This window comes from Equus przewalskii, chromosome 20 (assembly GCF_037783145.1).
Source record: "Equus przewalskii isolate Varuska chromosome 20, EquPr2, whole genome shotgun sequence".
Classification (NCBI taxonomy): domain Eukaryota; kingdom Metazoa; phylum Chordata; class Mammalia; order Perissodactyla; family Equidae; genus Equus; species Equus przewalskii.
Window position 1 is genome coordinate 1784130 of NC_091850.1, and position 15939 is coordinate 1800068.

At 56.7% G+C, this 15939-nt stretch overlaps 1 protein-coding gene and 1 long non-coding RNA gene across 2 annotated transcripts in view; one reads left to right on the plus strand and one right to left on the minus strand.

The window, feature by feature from the left end:
* The first annotated feature begins 87 nt into the window (after positions 1 to 87).
* LOC139077896 (uncharacterized) lies at positions 88 to 7042 on the plus strand. The gene is made up of 3 exons (XR_011530520.1): positions 88 to 450; positions 3453 to 4917; positions 5047 to 7042. It is a non-coding gene; the product is annotated as an uncharacterized lncRNA (long non-coding RNA).
* MED26 (mediator complex subunit 26) overlaps positions 2124 to 15939 on the minus strand; it is a 50133-nt gene continuing 36317 nt past the window's right edge. Inside the window, exons 2-3 of the mRNA XM_070587335.1 lie at positions 5364 to 5438; positions 2124 to 4844 (exon numbers count right to left, since the gene is read on the minus strand). Coding sequence (XP_070443436.1) covers positions 3192 to 4844; positions 5364 to 5438 — 1728 coding nt within the window. The 3' untranslated portion in view covers positions 2124 to 3191. The remainder of the gene's footprint in view (positions 4845 to 5363; positions 5439 to 15939) is intronic.

The window sequence follows — 15939 nt, forward strand, 5'->3', positions numbered from 1 at the left end:
CCGCCGCGCGCCGGCCGACGCGCCCCCTACCACGTAGCGAGTACAGGCCCCGCCCCCCTCGGGTGGCCTTCCGGAGGGGCGGGCCCTGTCCCGGAAGCGGAAGGACGGGCGCGGAGTCAGAGCTGAGTTGGGCTGCGGGAGCTGGAGCCCGAGGTGGATGGGCAGGGGCCCCGCGACGCCGGGGACTGTGAGCCGGCCATCGAGCTTGCGGGTCAAACCTGGATGTCCGCGCCACACCGGCGCCCTCCGACCAGATTCCTGATGGGCGGGCGGCGGCGGACACCGAGAGTAAGAGATCAGACCTTTCGGGAAAAGGAACCAAATTGTGGAAAGCTCTCCGTGGGCTAAATTCTTCCTGCAAACCGGGAGCGGACTGGGGGCGGAGGGGCCAGCCCACATTGCGCGGTCCCGAGGAGCACGTTCTGGGAACGCCGCGCCATGCGCTGTGCGGTAGGTGTTACCATCTCCGTTTCACAGACGGACTGACCGAAGGCCAGAGAAGGGAAGCGACTCGGCTTAGGTCCCTTGGCCAAGTCGGGAGCCGTGGCCGTGGCAGCCTCCTCGGGCACCTGTCTCCAGGGCTCTGCAGGAGGGGAGGTGCCGGCCCTGACTGCTGATGCCCCAGCACCGGCGGGGGAGAGAGCAAGCCCCGGGCCCCAGCGGAGGAAAAGGAGACGGTGTTTTCGGCAAGATGATCTTATACTACCTGAAGGACTTTCATTTTTTCTAAAATCATGTTCTAAAAACTTTTGGGAAGAAGGGGATGTTAAAAGTTCCATTTTACAGTGTCATTACTTGGCAGATTAGAAAGTGACAACCCATCGATCCCCAAAATGTTGGAGGGAAATCTTGGCTTAACCTTGTGTTCTCAAAGGCAGGCAACATCTTTCCCCCGAGGCTTACTGGATACTCAGACACAGCACAGGTGGTCCCTGCAGGGGCTGGGGAGCAGCGACCTGTCCCAAAGCCCTGGTCTGAGACAAGGAGATGCTCACAGGATGCCAACCTGCACGCACCCTAATACCTTCCAGCTGTGCCTATGACCCTTTGTCAGAGAGTAATGTCATTTCCTCGGGACATCAGCACAGCAGTAGGGCTGGCCACATGATGAGAAAACAGTGGAATTAGGAAAGTAGTTACTCCGCAGCACAGTTCCTCTGACGTGATTTTTTTTCTTTTTAAACTTGGATCATTTAGTTTTCACAACTCTGGGGCAAGTACTTGCATCTCTCAAATGGAGACTTGTGCACAGGAGTGAAGTGATTAGCTCAGAGCCACACAGCTGGTAGATGGCAGGTGTGGCGTTCAACCCAACTGCCCGCAAAGCCGCTGCAGCCCCTTTTCTGGGGTGCAGATGTCTTGCACCAAGGCTGTGTCAGAAATCCCTGCTGGCTCTCAAACTGTGGTTCTGGGTTGATGGTTCTGGACCCCTTGGTTTGCCCTGTAGGGCTGCTTTCCCATCTGTGAAATGAAGTAGATATGTCCAAGATGACCTATTCTGGAGTGAAAAAACTAGAAAACTAAAGTCTTAGCTTATGGTTTCAAGGATGAGAAAGGAAAATTAAAAGATTATCTCTTATGGTCAGGTGAGAAAAGTTTGGTTTTTTTTTAAAAATATCAGCACCAGCCAGATCCTAAGGTAGCCCCAGGCCTGCATGGGGAGCTGGCAGCCCGGGGCCAGGGCCAAGGGGTGCGCTGCCAGACACAGCTTTGAGCCATGCCATGTAAGAACTACAAATATCTTGGGGCAAAACAAGGTCACTGAGACCTGGGCCACGGAGTCCGCTTGTGAGGGCTTCTCTCCGGGGCAGGTGAGGTTTGGATGGAGCCAGGATAACATTCCTTGATGTGGACCCTCAGTCTCTGTCACCCAAAGCTAGCAGGTGACCCTGGAACGGGGAGAGGCAAAGTGTGGCCCTGAATGACTGAAAGGCAGGTGGAGGTCAGTTTCCAAGCAGAAGGCCAACAGGCTGGCTTAGCCACTTTGCCCTTCCCACCTCTCTGCAGTCTAGCTGCAGGGCCCCAACCTCAGACCTGGGGTCCAGGTCTGCTTGACTGGTCCAGAATTCAGAAAGGGCTGATTCGGCTGTAAAGGACCAAATGAGAAACGATTCTCAGACTGGTTTGTGCAAATGGTTTTTTTTTATTTCCACATTTATATCACAAGGTGTCCACTTACTGGACCAAATAGCAAAGTTGCTCCCTTCTGTGTCCTGAGAACACAGAAGTCTAGGTACTGTACATTCACTAAGGCTCCTTGTTTTTGCAAATCGCGTTTATGACAATAACCATAAGGCAAACGAATCTAAAGGAATGGTTATGAGTGTTTCCAGCGTACACACAGGTCTCTGCGCCCAACAGGACAGCTTACACACCAGTAGCACCCGCGGTTACTTTTGTGTCTTTTGGGAAGGGATTCTAGAAAGGTGAAATTTTCTAGACATGTGCAAGAAGGGGAAAATGAACAGGTAGAAAGAAAGGAAAATTATCTGGCTGGTGGTCAGATGGAAGAGAGGGATGAAATAAACTCTAGAAAACTTAAATTTTTGCAGCATTTCTTTAAAAACTGGGTTTTAACTGGAACCAGATACAAATGTGTGGATGCCCGTGGAGTGTGGGTCAAACTGGTCGGCCAGGTGGCCCGCCCAAAACCAGCAGCTTGCTACAGCTGAGAAGCTTCTGGCACCATGATGGAAACGCTGGCCGAGTGGGTTACACACAGAGGCCACGGCGTTGCCCACCTGCCTCAGACACTCAGGGCCAAATTAAAAAAGAGAAAATGCAAATTGATGAGATGCGTGCTTCGGTTGCTGTGTTAAAGATAACCTCTCCCACAGGATTTCTGTGCCTGCCTGCAACTGAGGGCCCAGCTTATGGCGCTGGGAAGCGTCCACACCTCTTCTGGGGTGGGGACTAACGCTTTTTATAGCTGGTTTGCTATAGAGTTCTGAACTCACTTTGCCGGCCTTCCTTCCACGCGGTCCTTCCTTTGCAATTTTGTTAGTAAACTGGTAGCAGCATTTCACAAAAGAAGGAGAATCTTGAGGGCAGAGCAGAGAGACCTTGAGACTCCCGCCTCCTCCCGCCCGCCCCGGGCCAGAGTCCCAGACTCCCAACCCCTGGAGGTGGCTGGGCCCTGGGCCCCGCCCACCCACTGTGAGGTGGGAATGCACTTAGAGGCCGACGGGCGGTCAGTCCAAGCAGACATAAGGCAGAATGTTCAACCGCCCGTCGTCGCCATGCGGGTCGAGCGATATGCACTGCGTCCAGTCATACCAGTTACCCTGTGTGTCCTGACACCCGTTCACCCCCGGCCACTGGTGGGCCTGGATTCTGTCCAGATCGTCCTGCGTGACCTCACGGGTCAGCCCCGGGAGGTCCACGGGCGGGCCATGAGGCACCAGCACGTGCGGCTTCCTGGCCCCACGCCGGCTGCTCTCCTCCTGCTTCAGGTACTCGGACATGAAGTGGTGAGCCCCCGGGGTCTGCGCGCCCGACGACGAGAGCAGGCTGCTCTGCCGGCTCAGGTAGGACTGGATGATCTCGTTGCGTGACAGCTCCTTCCAGTTCGTCTGTTCGAAAGGACTCTGGAGGCTGGCCTTGGCCTCGGGCTTGTCCAGCTCTGTCCTGGGCTGCTCCATGTGCACAGGGCTGTCAGCCTGCACTGGCTCTTTCTGGGTCAGAGGTTTGATCTGTCTTGTCATGGGGTCAAAGGTGAGCTTCCGCTCTTTTAACCGGACAGGCTTGACACCTACCTCGGCTACCTGCCCGTCCAAGTTAACCGTGTAGTCTCGAGGCCGGTACCTCTTCTTCTTTTTGCTGTCCGAGCCGCCGGAGGAGGCAGCGTCACTGTCCGCCTTGGAGGAGTCCGGAGAGAAGCCCGCCCGGGGCAGGAGGGGCTCAGCTGGGGGCAGCCCAGCCTTACAGCCGGGCCCTGTGAGCCGCTGGTGGCCATCAGGCTGCTCCAGCCAGCGCACTGGGCTCTCCGCACTGGGCAGCAGCTCGAGCCGCCGCACGGGGGGCGTTGATGGCTGGGCCAGTGGAAGCGGTGACGGCACCTGTGTGGCATCGAGTGCTGGGGGCCGCGGTGAGGGGCTGGGCACGGAGCCCCTGGGTGTGTACGGGCTCCGCTGCTGGGCAAAGGGGCCCTCATGCCGTGAGTTCCGGGGGCTGAAGGAACAGCGAGGCGGCCCCTTGGGGTGGGGGGGGCCCGGAGTCTCATCCACCCTGTCCAGCTGCTGCAGCACTGCAGCCTTGGTCTGCAAGCAGGGCCCGGGGGGCTTGCCCAGGCCCGGGGAGCTGGTGTGCGGCCTCACGGCGTTGATGGGGATCTTGCTGCTGTGCTTGTCCATCTCCCCAGACTCCAGGCGGCTGCCCTCGGGGCCCATGTGCCCACTGCCGTCCAGGGGCCCAGGGAAGCTCTCGGGGCTCCCACTGAGCCCGTTGGTGGGGAGGGGGGATGAGTTGGGTACCAGGGAGTCGTGGCTCACTTTAGAGACCTTAGGAGGCGGCCCAGGGTGGCCAAGGTCACGCTGGTCCCCCCGGCGCTTGCGGCTGCCCACCCTGTCCAGCCGCGGCCCAGGCAGCCTCTGGATGTCATTGCGGTTCTTCAGGTCATGGATGGTCTTGGGTGTGCCAGCCGTCCCCGCCTCCGGCCGGCAGTTGTGTGCACCCCCGTTGGCAGAGCCAGGGCCGCCCGCCAGCCCCCGCAGCGCTGCCTCATTCTGGTGCACGGGCTCGATGAGCTTCTGCCAGCTCCGCAGCAGCTTCTTGGCCCGCTTGGCGAGCTCCTCGTTCTTCGTCTTCTTGCGGACATCGTTGATGAGCTTCCCAAGTCGTGTTTCCTACAACCAGAGAGAGACAATGACACACTTGGGACAGGGAGCACCCCGTGAAAAGGAAGCTGAGCCAGAAAAGGTGGGATGGGCCCCTGGTCTTTGAAATGACCCCACTGACCCCTAAACCACTGATTTCCTGGACACAAAACGTACAGGAATTTTGGGTCCTTTTTTTAGGGACATCTAATTTCTCAAATCTTGTCTTCAGACGTTAGGGTCCTGAGGCCACAGGCAGCATTCTCAGAAGCACCAACCTGCGGGCTCATGGTGCCCAGCGGCTGTGGACCATTAAGGTCACGGCAAGGATGCTTCGCCAGGGACACTTTCTGGGTGAGAGCACACTGTGGCAAAGGCCACAGCAGACGGTGGGTCTGAGCCAGAGGCCACTCAGCAGAGCCTCCCCCAGTGTGCGGGGTGTCCTGTGGAGGAAGCAGCCCCAGCTCTGGGTCTGAAGTCAGCCAGTCCCTGCAGTGCCCCTGGAAGACGGCACCCTCAGAGTATGTGCTGCGGGCTGGGGACACTCACCTCAAGTGCCTCTTTGGTAATGGGGTATTTCTCCAGGCTGGAGATGACTTCCTGCACCGCCACCATGTTCCGGATCTGCAAAACAAGACCACTCATCAGGCCCCCACCTTTCTCCCTACCCCAGCCTGCCAGGTTCTCCCTCAGCAAGAGCCAGTGGAGCCAGCCCCACCTTACTCAGCCTCTTCCCTGCTCTCAGGGCCAGCATGGCACCCAGGGCTCACACTTCCATCCACCCGGTGTACAGTCTACCACCAGCTCGTCCATGTACATGCCCACCCAGCTGCCCGCATGGCTGTCACACAACCCAAACTCTTGACGCTGATGAACCAAGATCTGCTCTTAGTCCAGGGGATGTATAGTCCTCTGCCATCTGATAGGGTGGGAGGCTGAAGTATTTATCCAATAAAAGGCACCAAGCATAAAAGAGCAATACACAATAATCCAATCCTTTTGGCTACACAAGACATTGAGAGTTCATCCAAAGACAGCATCAGGGGAGCAAAGTCAAAGATGGGAGAAGACAGGGCCCTGAGGACCTGTATCCAGAACACACAGAGATCCTGGGCCAGGAGCCACGAACAAGCCCCGCACAACAGGAGTCTGCCTCACCTTGTTAGTAATCAGGAAATGCACACTGAACCCATGAGTGGGCACGCTGTGCACACGCCCAACTGGGAGAAATGGTATCTGACCATACCAGGTGGTTCTGGGGCACAGCCATCCCTGGAGAGTGACAGACTTTGTCTGGAAAAGTCGAACACATGCAGATCTTATGACCAAGCAATTCCATTCATTGTGTACACCTGCTCCGAGCCAGGCCCTGCTCTACTAACATGCATCTCCATGTAGCACCACCTGGTTAGCCGTCAAATCACCCAGGGGGAGGTACTGCTGTCAGCACGTTCTACAGATAGAGACGGCACAGAAAGGTGTGGGTCATGTGGCCAAATGCTATAATGACACTGATGTCCTCCAAGAGCTGAGGGAACAGACTGAGAAATTCAAGAGCACTAGAAATGAGCCAACTGCAGCTTCAGTGCATCAACAAGACGCAGCTCAACAACAGGGAGGAGAGTCAGAGAAATACCTCCTGTATGATTCCATTTACACCGAACATCGGAGCAGACTCAAAACGCATCCAAAATGAGTCACAGCACTAAGTGTAAAAACGAGAATCCTAAGGCTTCTAGAAGAAACAGGAGAATATCTCTGCAACCTTGGGGTAGACAGATTTCTTAGGAGCCTCAAAGCTCTAACTATCCAAGAAAAAATATTGACAAATTGAGCTTCATCAAAATTAAGAACTTCTGCTTATTAAAATGAGACACAGTTAACAAAGAGGCCAGCCTCAGCCTGGGAGGACATGTTGACAAAGCGTCCCCGGGAAGGACTTGGAGCCGGACTAGATAAGGAAGTCCTGCAGCTCAACAACCCCCAGCAGCTCCAGGTTTCTGGCAGGCCGGCTCGGGGGAGCCTCTGCCCTCTGAGATCACACAGGGAGCACATCACACCTCCAACGCACGAGAACCGAGTTACGCAGGCACGATACAGCCAGGAAGGTGTGCCCCCCTACCCAGCCACCAGAGTTTCCTTGTATCTTTTCCAAAACTGTGCCCTGCATATCCAAGCCTGGGTATATACACTTCACACATTCAGAATACAACAGAACAAAACATGGCGCTCTGCCTTGCTTTTTCTCACTTAACATCAGAAAACACCCAGCATCACAGACCTGCCTTTGCTCAGCCTTTGTGTGTGTGTGTGCGCGTGTGTGCGTGCGTGTTGGGGGACACTCAGGCATTTCCACTTGCCATTACAATCAAGGCCGCAATCACTCCCTTTACTAGAGGCGACTTTGGGCTAACATAACACACAAAGCAGCTAGAGGGGCTGTGAGCTCAAAGGCCGTGGGGGAGTGTAATTAGTCCCCTGGAAGGCTGGTCCCATCCCATGCCCACAGTGGGAGAGGAAGGCAGGGAAACCTGTGTCCCACATCTGTGCCAGCACTGTGGTCTGTTGCCTGTCCTGCCAAAATGAGCATACAGGCTCACACAATGAGCAGCTTCAGTGACACCCATGGCCAGCCTGGGCCCCGGAGCTCAGGTGCGGGACGGCTCTCCCGGCTGAGGTCCAACTGTCAGCAGGCTGCCCTCCTTTTGAGGGGCTCTCGAGGCCCTGTTTCCTGCCCCTTCAGGTGTCAGCAGAGTTCAGGTCCTCACTACTGGGGGATTGAGGTCCTCGGCTTCTCACTGACTGTCATCTGAAGGACACTGCCTTCCCTGGTTCGTGGACCCTCCCTCCATCTTCCAAGTCAGCACTGGGGCCAAGTCTGCACATCGCACCTCTCTGACCTGGCAGGAAAGGGTCTTTGCTTCTAAAGATTCTATGAGGCTGGGCCTAACTGAATTGGGATAATCAGGTCTGCACGCTTAGCCACATCTGAAAGTCCCCTCTGCCACGTAAGGCAACACATGCCCAGGTTCTGGGACTAGGATGGGGATATCCTTGGGGGCCATTGTTCTGCTGGCCACATGTATTCCCGGCTTTTCCTATCTGCCCCATTTCAAGGTGAAGACAACTATCACCCCCATCCCCACTTCAGGTTTTGTGTCTCCTCTGGATGTAAAATGCAGTGACTAGAGAGCAGCAACAGTGGCCCTCGCTCTACTCAACAGAGCTCTCGCAAAGCTGCCCCTCTGCAGGGGAGCCCATCTTCACTGGGACAACAAAGGCCTCAGCTCAAGATGTTCTCGTTTGGGGCTGTGTCCCTGCACACATCCAGATGGCCCCAGAAACCTCCTCCAGGCTGCATCGGGGGAGGGGTCTGAGAGGAGACAGTCAATCCTCTATACACCTCCACTGTGCTGTAGGCAGGGATTCAGCGGGAGCCGAGTCCCTGGGCAGTGAGGAGGCCAGCCCCACAGGGACAGAGACTACCTGCTCCCCGGCCCCAACCCTGGGATTCTGGCCCCGACGGGCTTCTGGGCTTGCCACATGGCCTGTCTCCACCCCACTGACTTCACCCTGGTATATTTAGAGCCCTGGGTCCCCACACACTCCTGAACCAGCAGTCCCGGCAGAGCTAGCCGGGCAGCACAGTGTGTCCTTGTCCTTGGGCAGACACTGTCCTGCTGCCAGACAGGAGGGCGGAGGCAGAACACCTGGGCAACCCTGGGGGCTGGCAGCGAGTTGGTGCGGCAGATATCGCACAGCTGGAGACCCTCGTGGAAGCTGTGCAGGGCTGGGGACGGGTTAAGGCCTGCGGCCCCAGCGTCACAGCCGAGCAGCTCTCGCACTTGGGTGCAGGTGTCGAGAGGCCTTTGGCCTCCACGTGGCTCTCAGGCTCCCTCCCAGCCCTGTGAAAAACACTCAGTCCTCTGCTTTCCTCTTTCTGCTGCATGGAGTTTGGGACCACCCTGGGGGCTCAGCCGTCTGGCCCCTGAGCACTGAGTGGGGAGTACCACCCTGGGCATTCCAGATGCGGTCAGTCAGGACCCCAAGGACCAGCAAGTGGACCCCAAGAAATGCTACAAGGAGCCTGGCCCTGAGCCCTGGCCCTCACCACATCCGAAAAGCAGGCATCCTAGGCTCTGCGCAGCGCCAGGCTGGGCCTCCTGCCTCAGACCCAACAGGCAGTGTCACCCTGACCAGCCCTGCCTTACCAACGACCCTACCCACCCACACAGGAGCAGCAGGCCTCCCACCCTTGATGAGAGCCCCTGTGGGTAGCAGAGACGCCAAGGCTCAGATGTGGCTGAGGGGAGGCTCCCATCCAGGCTCCCAGCCTGCACAGCCCAGCACGGGGCCCTTAGGGCAGGGAGGTGGATGTCAGGTGGAAGGCAGGCCAGGCATGCCTGTGGCAAAGGCAGCACCTGAGCGGGGCCTCCCAGGGTGGACAGCAGAGGTGCCAGTGCCTTGGAGATGGCGAGATGGCACCAAAGCCCTGGAGATGGGAGAGAGGACCAGAGCGAAGACAGTGGCATGAGTGAGGAGGCCAGGAGGAACAGACCCAGGGATGTGAGCCGGCTCCTACAGAAGCTGCCTTCTGTCAACTTCAGCCACTGTGAGAGCTGAACTGCTGCCACCACCCCAACAGACCAGCTGTCTCTGCTGTTTCTGGGTCCCTCCTGGCACCTGTCTGTGTGAAAATACACCCACTCGTAATTCATAATCACAGCAGATGCTGCTCCGTCCCTGCACGGGGAGGAAGCCTATGAGCCACTCACAGGCACCACCCTCCAGGGGTTTAGGGGCAGTTCTGCAGATCAGAGCCTGAGGGTCATGCGCAGCCATGTGCTGTCAGGAAGAGCCTGGCACTCCTGTGGCTCTTTCTTCCTGTGGATATCTCCTTCAAGATTCCTTTCCAGTAAAAAACCCCTCTCTGAAAACCATCTGCCAGGGGCTGCCAGGGTCCAGCCCAGTGGTGTAGTGGTTAAGTTCACATGCTCTGCTTTGGCGGCCTGGGGTTTGCCAGTCCGGATCCTGGCGCAGACCTACACACTGCTTGTCAAGCCATGCTGTGGCGGCACCTCAGAGAGAACTAGAAGGACTCACAACTAGGATATACAACTATGTGCTGGGGCTTGGGGAGAAAAAAAAAAAAAGAAGATCGGCAACAGATGTTAGCGTTAGGAAGAGTTAGCACAGGGCCACTCTTCCTTACAAAAAAAAAAAGCATACAAAGAAAAACCCCCAAACCACCTGCCAACCTGCTTTCCCCAAAGGGGCAGAATCTGAGCACCGACAGCCTTTCATCTTCTCTAGGGCTCCTTCAATACACACAAATTAGTTTGTATTTCCTTAACAATTAGTGAAGCCAAGTATCACTTTCCCTTTCTACCAGTGATGACATCTCCTGTGAACTGCTCAGTACCAGCCCACTTGTTAGCTGACTGGCCCCTTTATTGGAAGTCGGTATTCACCCAGCCACAGAGCTCCCAGGGTGGTGGCGTCTGCCCTGTAAACCTGGATGTCTACGTGTCCTCAGGGGAGGCACAGGGCTCCTTGGAAGTGCAGGGGGCAGGCAGAGTGGGCTGGGCAGTGGAGGAGCACTGAGAGAGGACCCCGAGGTGTCCGCTCCAAAGGCAGGGCAGGAAGTCGGTGGGCAGCCCCACGTGTGACCCAGGTGTCCATGCAGGTGTCCACATGGTCACCAGTGACGAGTGGTGGAACTGACTCCTTACCTATCTGGCTGAGTGCTTTCGGGCCCTAGACTGGGGAGATTCATGAGGCACGTCCAGGTACACATGTCAGACAGGAAAGCGAACACCAATCCCAGGCAGAAGAGGAACCCCTAAACCAAGGCACCCCTTGGCCTCGGCGAGCGGAGAGAAAGAAGCTTCACTGAGCACATCCTCGCTCACACCTAGGGGATGCCCTCAGTGCCGACCCAGTTCCCAGGGCTCTGATGGGGTCTTCCCACCACATGAGAGCCAAGAGCAGATGCAAAGGAAGCAGAAAGGCCTTTGCTCTCAGAGAGACCCTCGGCCCATGCTAAGTTGCTACTCCAGCCAGCCTAACTGGCGACACTTGCTGCTCAAATCACACTGAACAGGAGGAAGGAAGGGGGCCTGGACACGCACAGGCAACAGCCCAGCGGGGAGGATGCCACCCCTCAGAAGCAGCTTGGCTAAGAGTCTGGATCCAGTAGGGCAGGACACCACCACTTCTGCTCACACCTGCGGCCAGTGTCATCCCTGTCTTCCCCACTGGGTCACATGGGAGGAATGAGGCACCAGTGCAAAACTCCGCAGCAGGCCAAGTGCCGTGGGAACCATTAAAGGTACACCACTCATCCTCACTTTTAATGACATGTTTTAGAGTATTTACTGACAAAATGATGCGATCTGGGACTTGCTACAAAATAATCTCCTCAGGTGGGTGGCAGGAGGGGACAAATGAAACACTGTTGCTCACTGTAAGCTGGTATCTCCTGAGGGGTAACATCAGCCTCTCACATTTATGTTTGAAATTTCCCACCCATCCGAATGGTTATGAAAGACCCCCGTATCCAAACACTGGGCTGGGAGAGTCACGGGCCTGGACGGCGCCGGCAGCCATGTGGAGGTGGAAGGAGCACCAACTGTTTCCTGGTTCCTCACCGCGCGACCTGTGCTGCACCATCTGGCTGGCGCCTGTGTCTCCCTCAGCAGTGAGCCTGTCTCGAGCCCCCTCAACCTCAGATCCAAACCACAGGGCACATCCCCATCTGGTGTGACCCTCGGAGCTCCTCACCAAGCCTGGCGCAAGCTGCTGAGCTGCTGCTCAACAGAGCCGGTACAAAACCAGCCCACACTTCTCAAGTGGAGAGGGGTCCAGATCTCCCTGCTAGAGGCCAGAGAGGTGGCGCCAGGCCTCGCGCATTCAACAGCTCCTTCGTCCAGGACAGGCTGGACCTCCTCCGCCCTCAGATAGGGAGGACGCTCACACAAACACAGGCCCAACAGCTTCCCAAGGCGCTCTCCAGAGGGCCACAGCCACGGAGAGGACAGGCTCAGTGGTTGGGTTCCCAAGGCACTGAGGCCAGGGAGGGAGGATTCGGCAACAGGGGTCCCAAGCTTGTCACCTGAAGATAGGCCACAAGCCACACAAAGCCCTCACCTGTCTGCAGACGCCATCACGTGTGCACTCACACATGTGTCTGGGGGCATCTCATGGGGACTGCACAGGCCAGGGCACCCTGTCCGGGGAGGGCAGAAACACGGTAAAGAACCAACAGTAACCCAGGGAAGGGACAGACAGTGCTCCATAGCCTGCCCACCTCTGGTCAGCACAGAGTCCCAGCTCCTGCCAGACACTTGCACATCCATGATCCTGCAACCACAGCTGAGATGCAGGACCTGGCTGCTCAGGGCTTCTTCCCAGGCTGCTCCTGAAGGCCAGCCAGCCACGCTGCCCATGTGGCCTGCCTTCTGACACACAGTCACACCACTGGCTTCTCCAGAGTCCAAGAGACCAGACTGTCTTCAGAAAGACTGCCTAAAACAGAGCATGTGGAATCATCTTTAAAACCAAACTGTTGGAAAAAAAATGTTGTTACTGGCTCTCATCACACATCTGAAAGCTGCTCTGTGAATCGGATCGTTGGTCCAGCTCTGGATCCCTGTACAGAGGTGGAGCCAGCCTGTGCAGTGGGGCGACTTGCCAATGACCAGCCTCATGCTGGCCCTGTTTCAGGGGATACGTAGGTAAACCCCAGGACCTGAGTAATTACTGCCCCGTGGGGGATTTCCAGCCCCGATGTGAAACAAGGAACTGAGACACCAGCTTCAGAGTCTGCGAAGCCCCTTGCTCCCTGCTCCCTTTTCTCCATGCATCAAGGGTTCCCACTGCACCCGAAATCCCTAATCTCTTGGGAATTAAGCTGGCCACGTGCAACTGTGTGTCAAAGAAGAAACCCTTCACTTCCCAAGGTGCAGCACTGGTGGGACCTAAGGGCATCGAGGCAGGGCAGGCCCACCCCAGCCCGACTCTCACAGGACCACCTGTTGTTGGGGTCCTCCACGGGCCAAGCTCTCTAGCTTTTTATCCTTGGAATCCTACTTCACAGATAAGTAAACTGAGGATTTGAGAAGGGAATGGAGGTCCAGGGCTCGCCATGCAGCTGTGAAGGTGGCAGAACATGGCTGTATGCTAGCCTGGCCCCGGCTCTGCTCACTACACACAGCCCAGGCAGTGCTCTACTTGGTGAAGGTGAGGGAGGGCACCCAGACATAACCAGGCTGTGGCGCTGGCATCCTGCCCACACGTTCTCTCTGAACTGCCACAGCAGGGAAACGCACAGCTTACAAAGAGTTCCTTGAAGCCAGACAAGGGCAGCAGCGTTGTGCCCGGCAGCACCTTCAATGGTCTCAGCAGTGCCTGTGCCTCCCCCTTGAGGGACCCTAGAGCCAGAGAGACCCACAGACCCACAGACCCACTCCCAAGGCTGACCCTGAGCTGCAGGCTACTTGGTAAATGACAACGGCACTGGAGCCCACTCCCCGCCAGGCCCTGGGAACAGCGCACACCAAGGGTAGGCTCACCCTGCCTCACTGTCTGGCCAGCCCCCGACCACCCTGTGGCCCCACATCCGTGTGGTGCAGCCCATACCAACTCATTCAGTGGGCTCAAAGCAGAAAAGCGCCCATAAGAACTAGTTCACTGTAAAAACCAATGATGTGGAAGTTGTCTTTTTTCTTTTTTTAATGCAGAATGGTCTAGATCAGAATTTACAAAAAGTACTTAGCTCAAAAGACTTTATAAGTGCTCAAAAGACTTCACAAGTGTTCACTAGCAAGCAAGCTATCTTTCCAAACAAAAACACACCACAGATGGCACCCAGAAGCAAGCAGTCTACGAGACTTTCAATGTGCTGAGCATTCTAATGCCAACCCCGGCTGAGTCACCATGCCCCGCCAGCCACACAGCAGGTTGTGTCCGCTGAGGGCATGCGTGCGGGTGTGTGAAACAGGGCTTTGCTGGGCGCATGCCTGTCTGTGATTTCATCCCAGCCACACCATTTTCAGCCATAGCAAGTCTTCCTGTTTCTGACGAACTTCATACCTGTTCCTAGGCGGGTGCCGCTCTGTGACTCAAACTGCCTTTGCCACAAGTCAGTGCACGAGGTGGTGCCTGCGTTCCCCAGAGAGCCTGGCAGAACCCAGCCCATTTCCCACCCTGTCTCCCTAAGCAAGCAGCAGAAGTCAGTGCAGCTCAATCCTTCCTCTTGGCTCTGGAAGGTGCAGCCTCCCGGCCCTACACTGCCTTGCCTGGTCCCACAACAGACGGAAGGAAACAAGGGGAACCTCCTGTGGGTGGATGCCATGCGACGTTTCGTGCTCTGCCTGGTGAAGGAGGCTTCCTCTGCCTGGACCCCATTCCTTGTCTCATTCACTGCTTCTCGGAGGAAGAATGACACAGGGGCAGGAGATGCTGTGTCCCAGCTACCACTGCTAAGCCCATCACTTAGCAAAAGCACAAAAGCACTTCCTCACCAGTGGGGCCCATCTGTTCCCAGGAGCGCCCACAGCTGGAGCGTGGCCACCATCTGAGTGGCCTTAACTGTAGTGCACTCACAGCCGCCAGAGCATGCGACGGAAACTCCAGCCTGGGTCCAGGAGCAGGCAGAGCACGGCCTGCAGCCCACCAGCAGCCCAGCAGGAGGAAGCCCAAGGCCCATGGCAGCGACTGGAGCTCCCCATCAGCACATGAGCACGCGTGGCTGCCACCAGTGGACCTCTGCGAGAGAGGCTTGCAAACAAGAAGCAGGGAGGGCAGGCAGTGCTCCTCCCCACAGCCAACACCCCCAAACTCTCTCTCTCCTTCCCACTTTAGTCTCAGCAGCTCTTCCCAACTAAACTACGAACTTAAACTCTCCTGACCTCTGGATCAGTCCACAGGCCGTGCAATTCTTGTTGTAATCTGGCCCTTTTTGAGAGCACAAGAGCTCTCAACATGTCACCTGTGAATTGGTTCATTCCAATTGATACAACTGGAAAATCAGAAACCCTGGCAGAGCTTTTTACTCCTGCCATACATGCTCACAGAAGGGGCCAGCTGGCAGTGCATCTGATGACAGACAGCACAGCACGCCGGTGGCAATTACTCCCTCCCAGCCTCGCTCTCATAGGAACAGCCAATAAGAATACCACTGGGCAAGAGAGAAAGACCCAACCCCACAGGAGGGGCACACACAGTACTGTCCCAAATGCATGCAGAATATGGGTGGTCCAAAATGGGAACAAGCCGGCTTTTCAGGAACTGATAGGGGCCAACCTCTGAGAGACTGCTAAGTAACTAGCAAAGTAACAGGAGTGTGCTCCTGCGCTGCCAACTGAAAAGGCCCAGAGGTGGGGCTGGACAGACAAGGGCCAGAGGGAGGAGCTGCTCAAAGACGCAGTGGGCTGGACCTGGCCTCCAACGCTGGCCCAACTTGGACGTCAGCAAGACCTACCACCAGCTCCTCCTCTGTGAGGCTGGGAGCCCAAGTAGAATGTTGGGAAAACGGTAAGGTCATGTCTGTAGATCCCAAATAGTGCACTGACCGCCATCCTGGGAGCCTCTGTGTCCGCAGGAGCCAAGCCAGGTGGGCCTCACTGCTCTGTGGTGTGTGAGATCCCTTCAGGCAGCACAGTGCCCAGCGTGGCGCCTGGAGGCTACTAGTCGGCCCACCGGGGCTGCTGCAGGATCCAGGAACCACAGACACTCCAGAATGCCCCTCAACAAGTCACCAAATGCTTTCTGAGCACCTAGGCAGATGGGGGAAGGGCCCATTATGGCCCAGTCCTGGGGCACGGGTGGAGATGGCCAGAGGCAAGGACAGAAGCAACAGGTGAAACACTACCACTGAGGCTCAGCCAAGGTGTCAGGAGCCCCGAATGTGGCAACCAACTGGTTCCTTTTGGACGAGAGAAGGACTACAGGGAAGAGAACAGAGGACACGCCCCTTCTTAGAAGGGCTGAAGCCCAGAAGTGGCCCCAGAACCTGAGATTGCTGAGCGATGATGGTAAAAGTGACCACACCCACAAACGATGACCAGGGCGCCCCGGTGGCCCCCACTTTCCCGGGCACTCCCCATGGGGTCACCACGTCTGT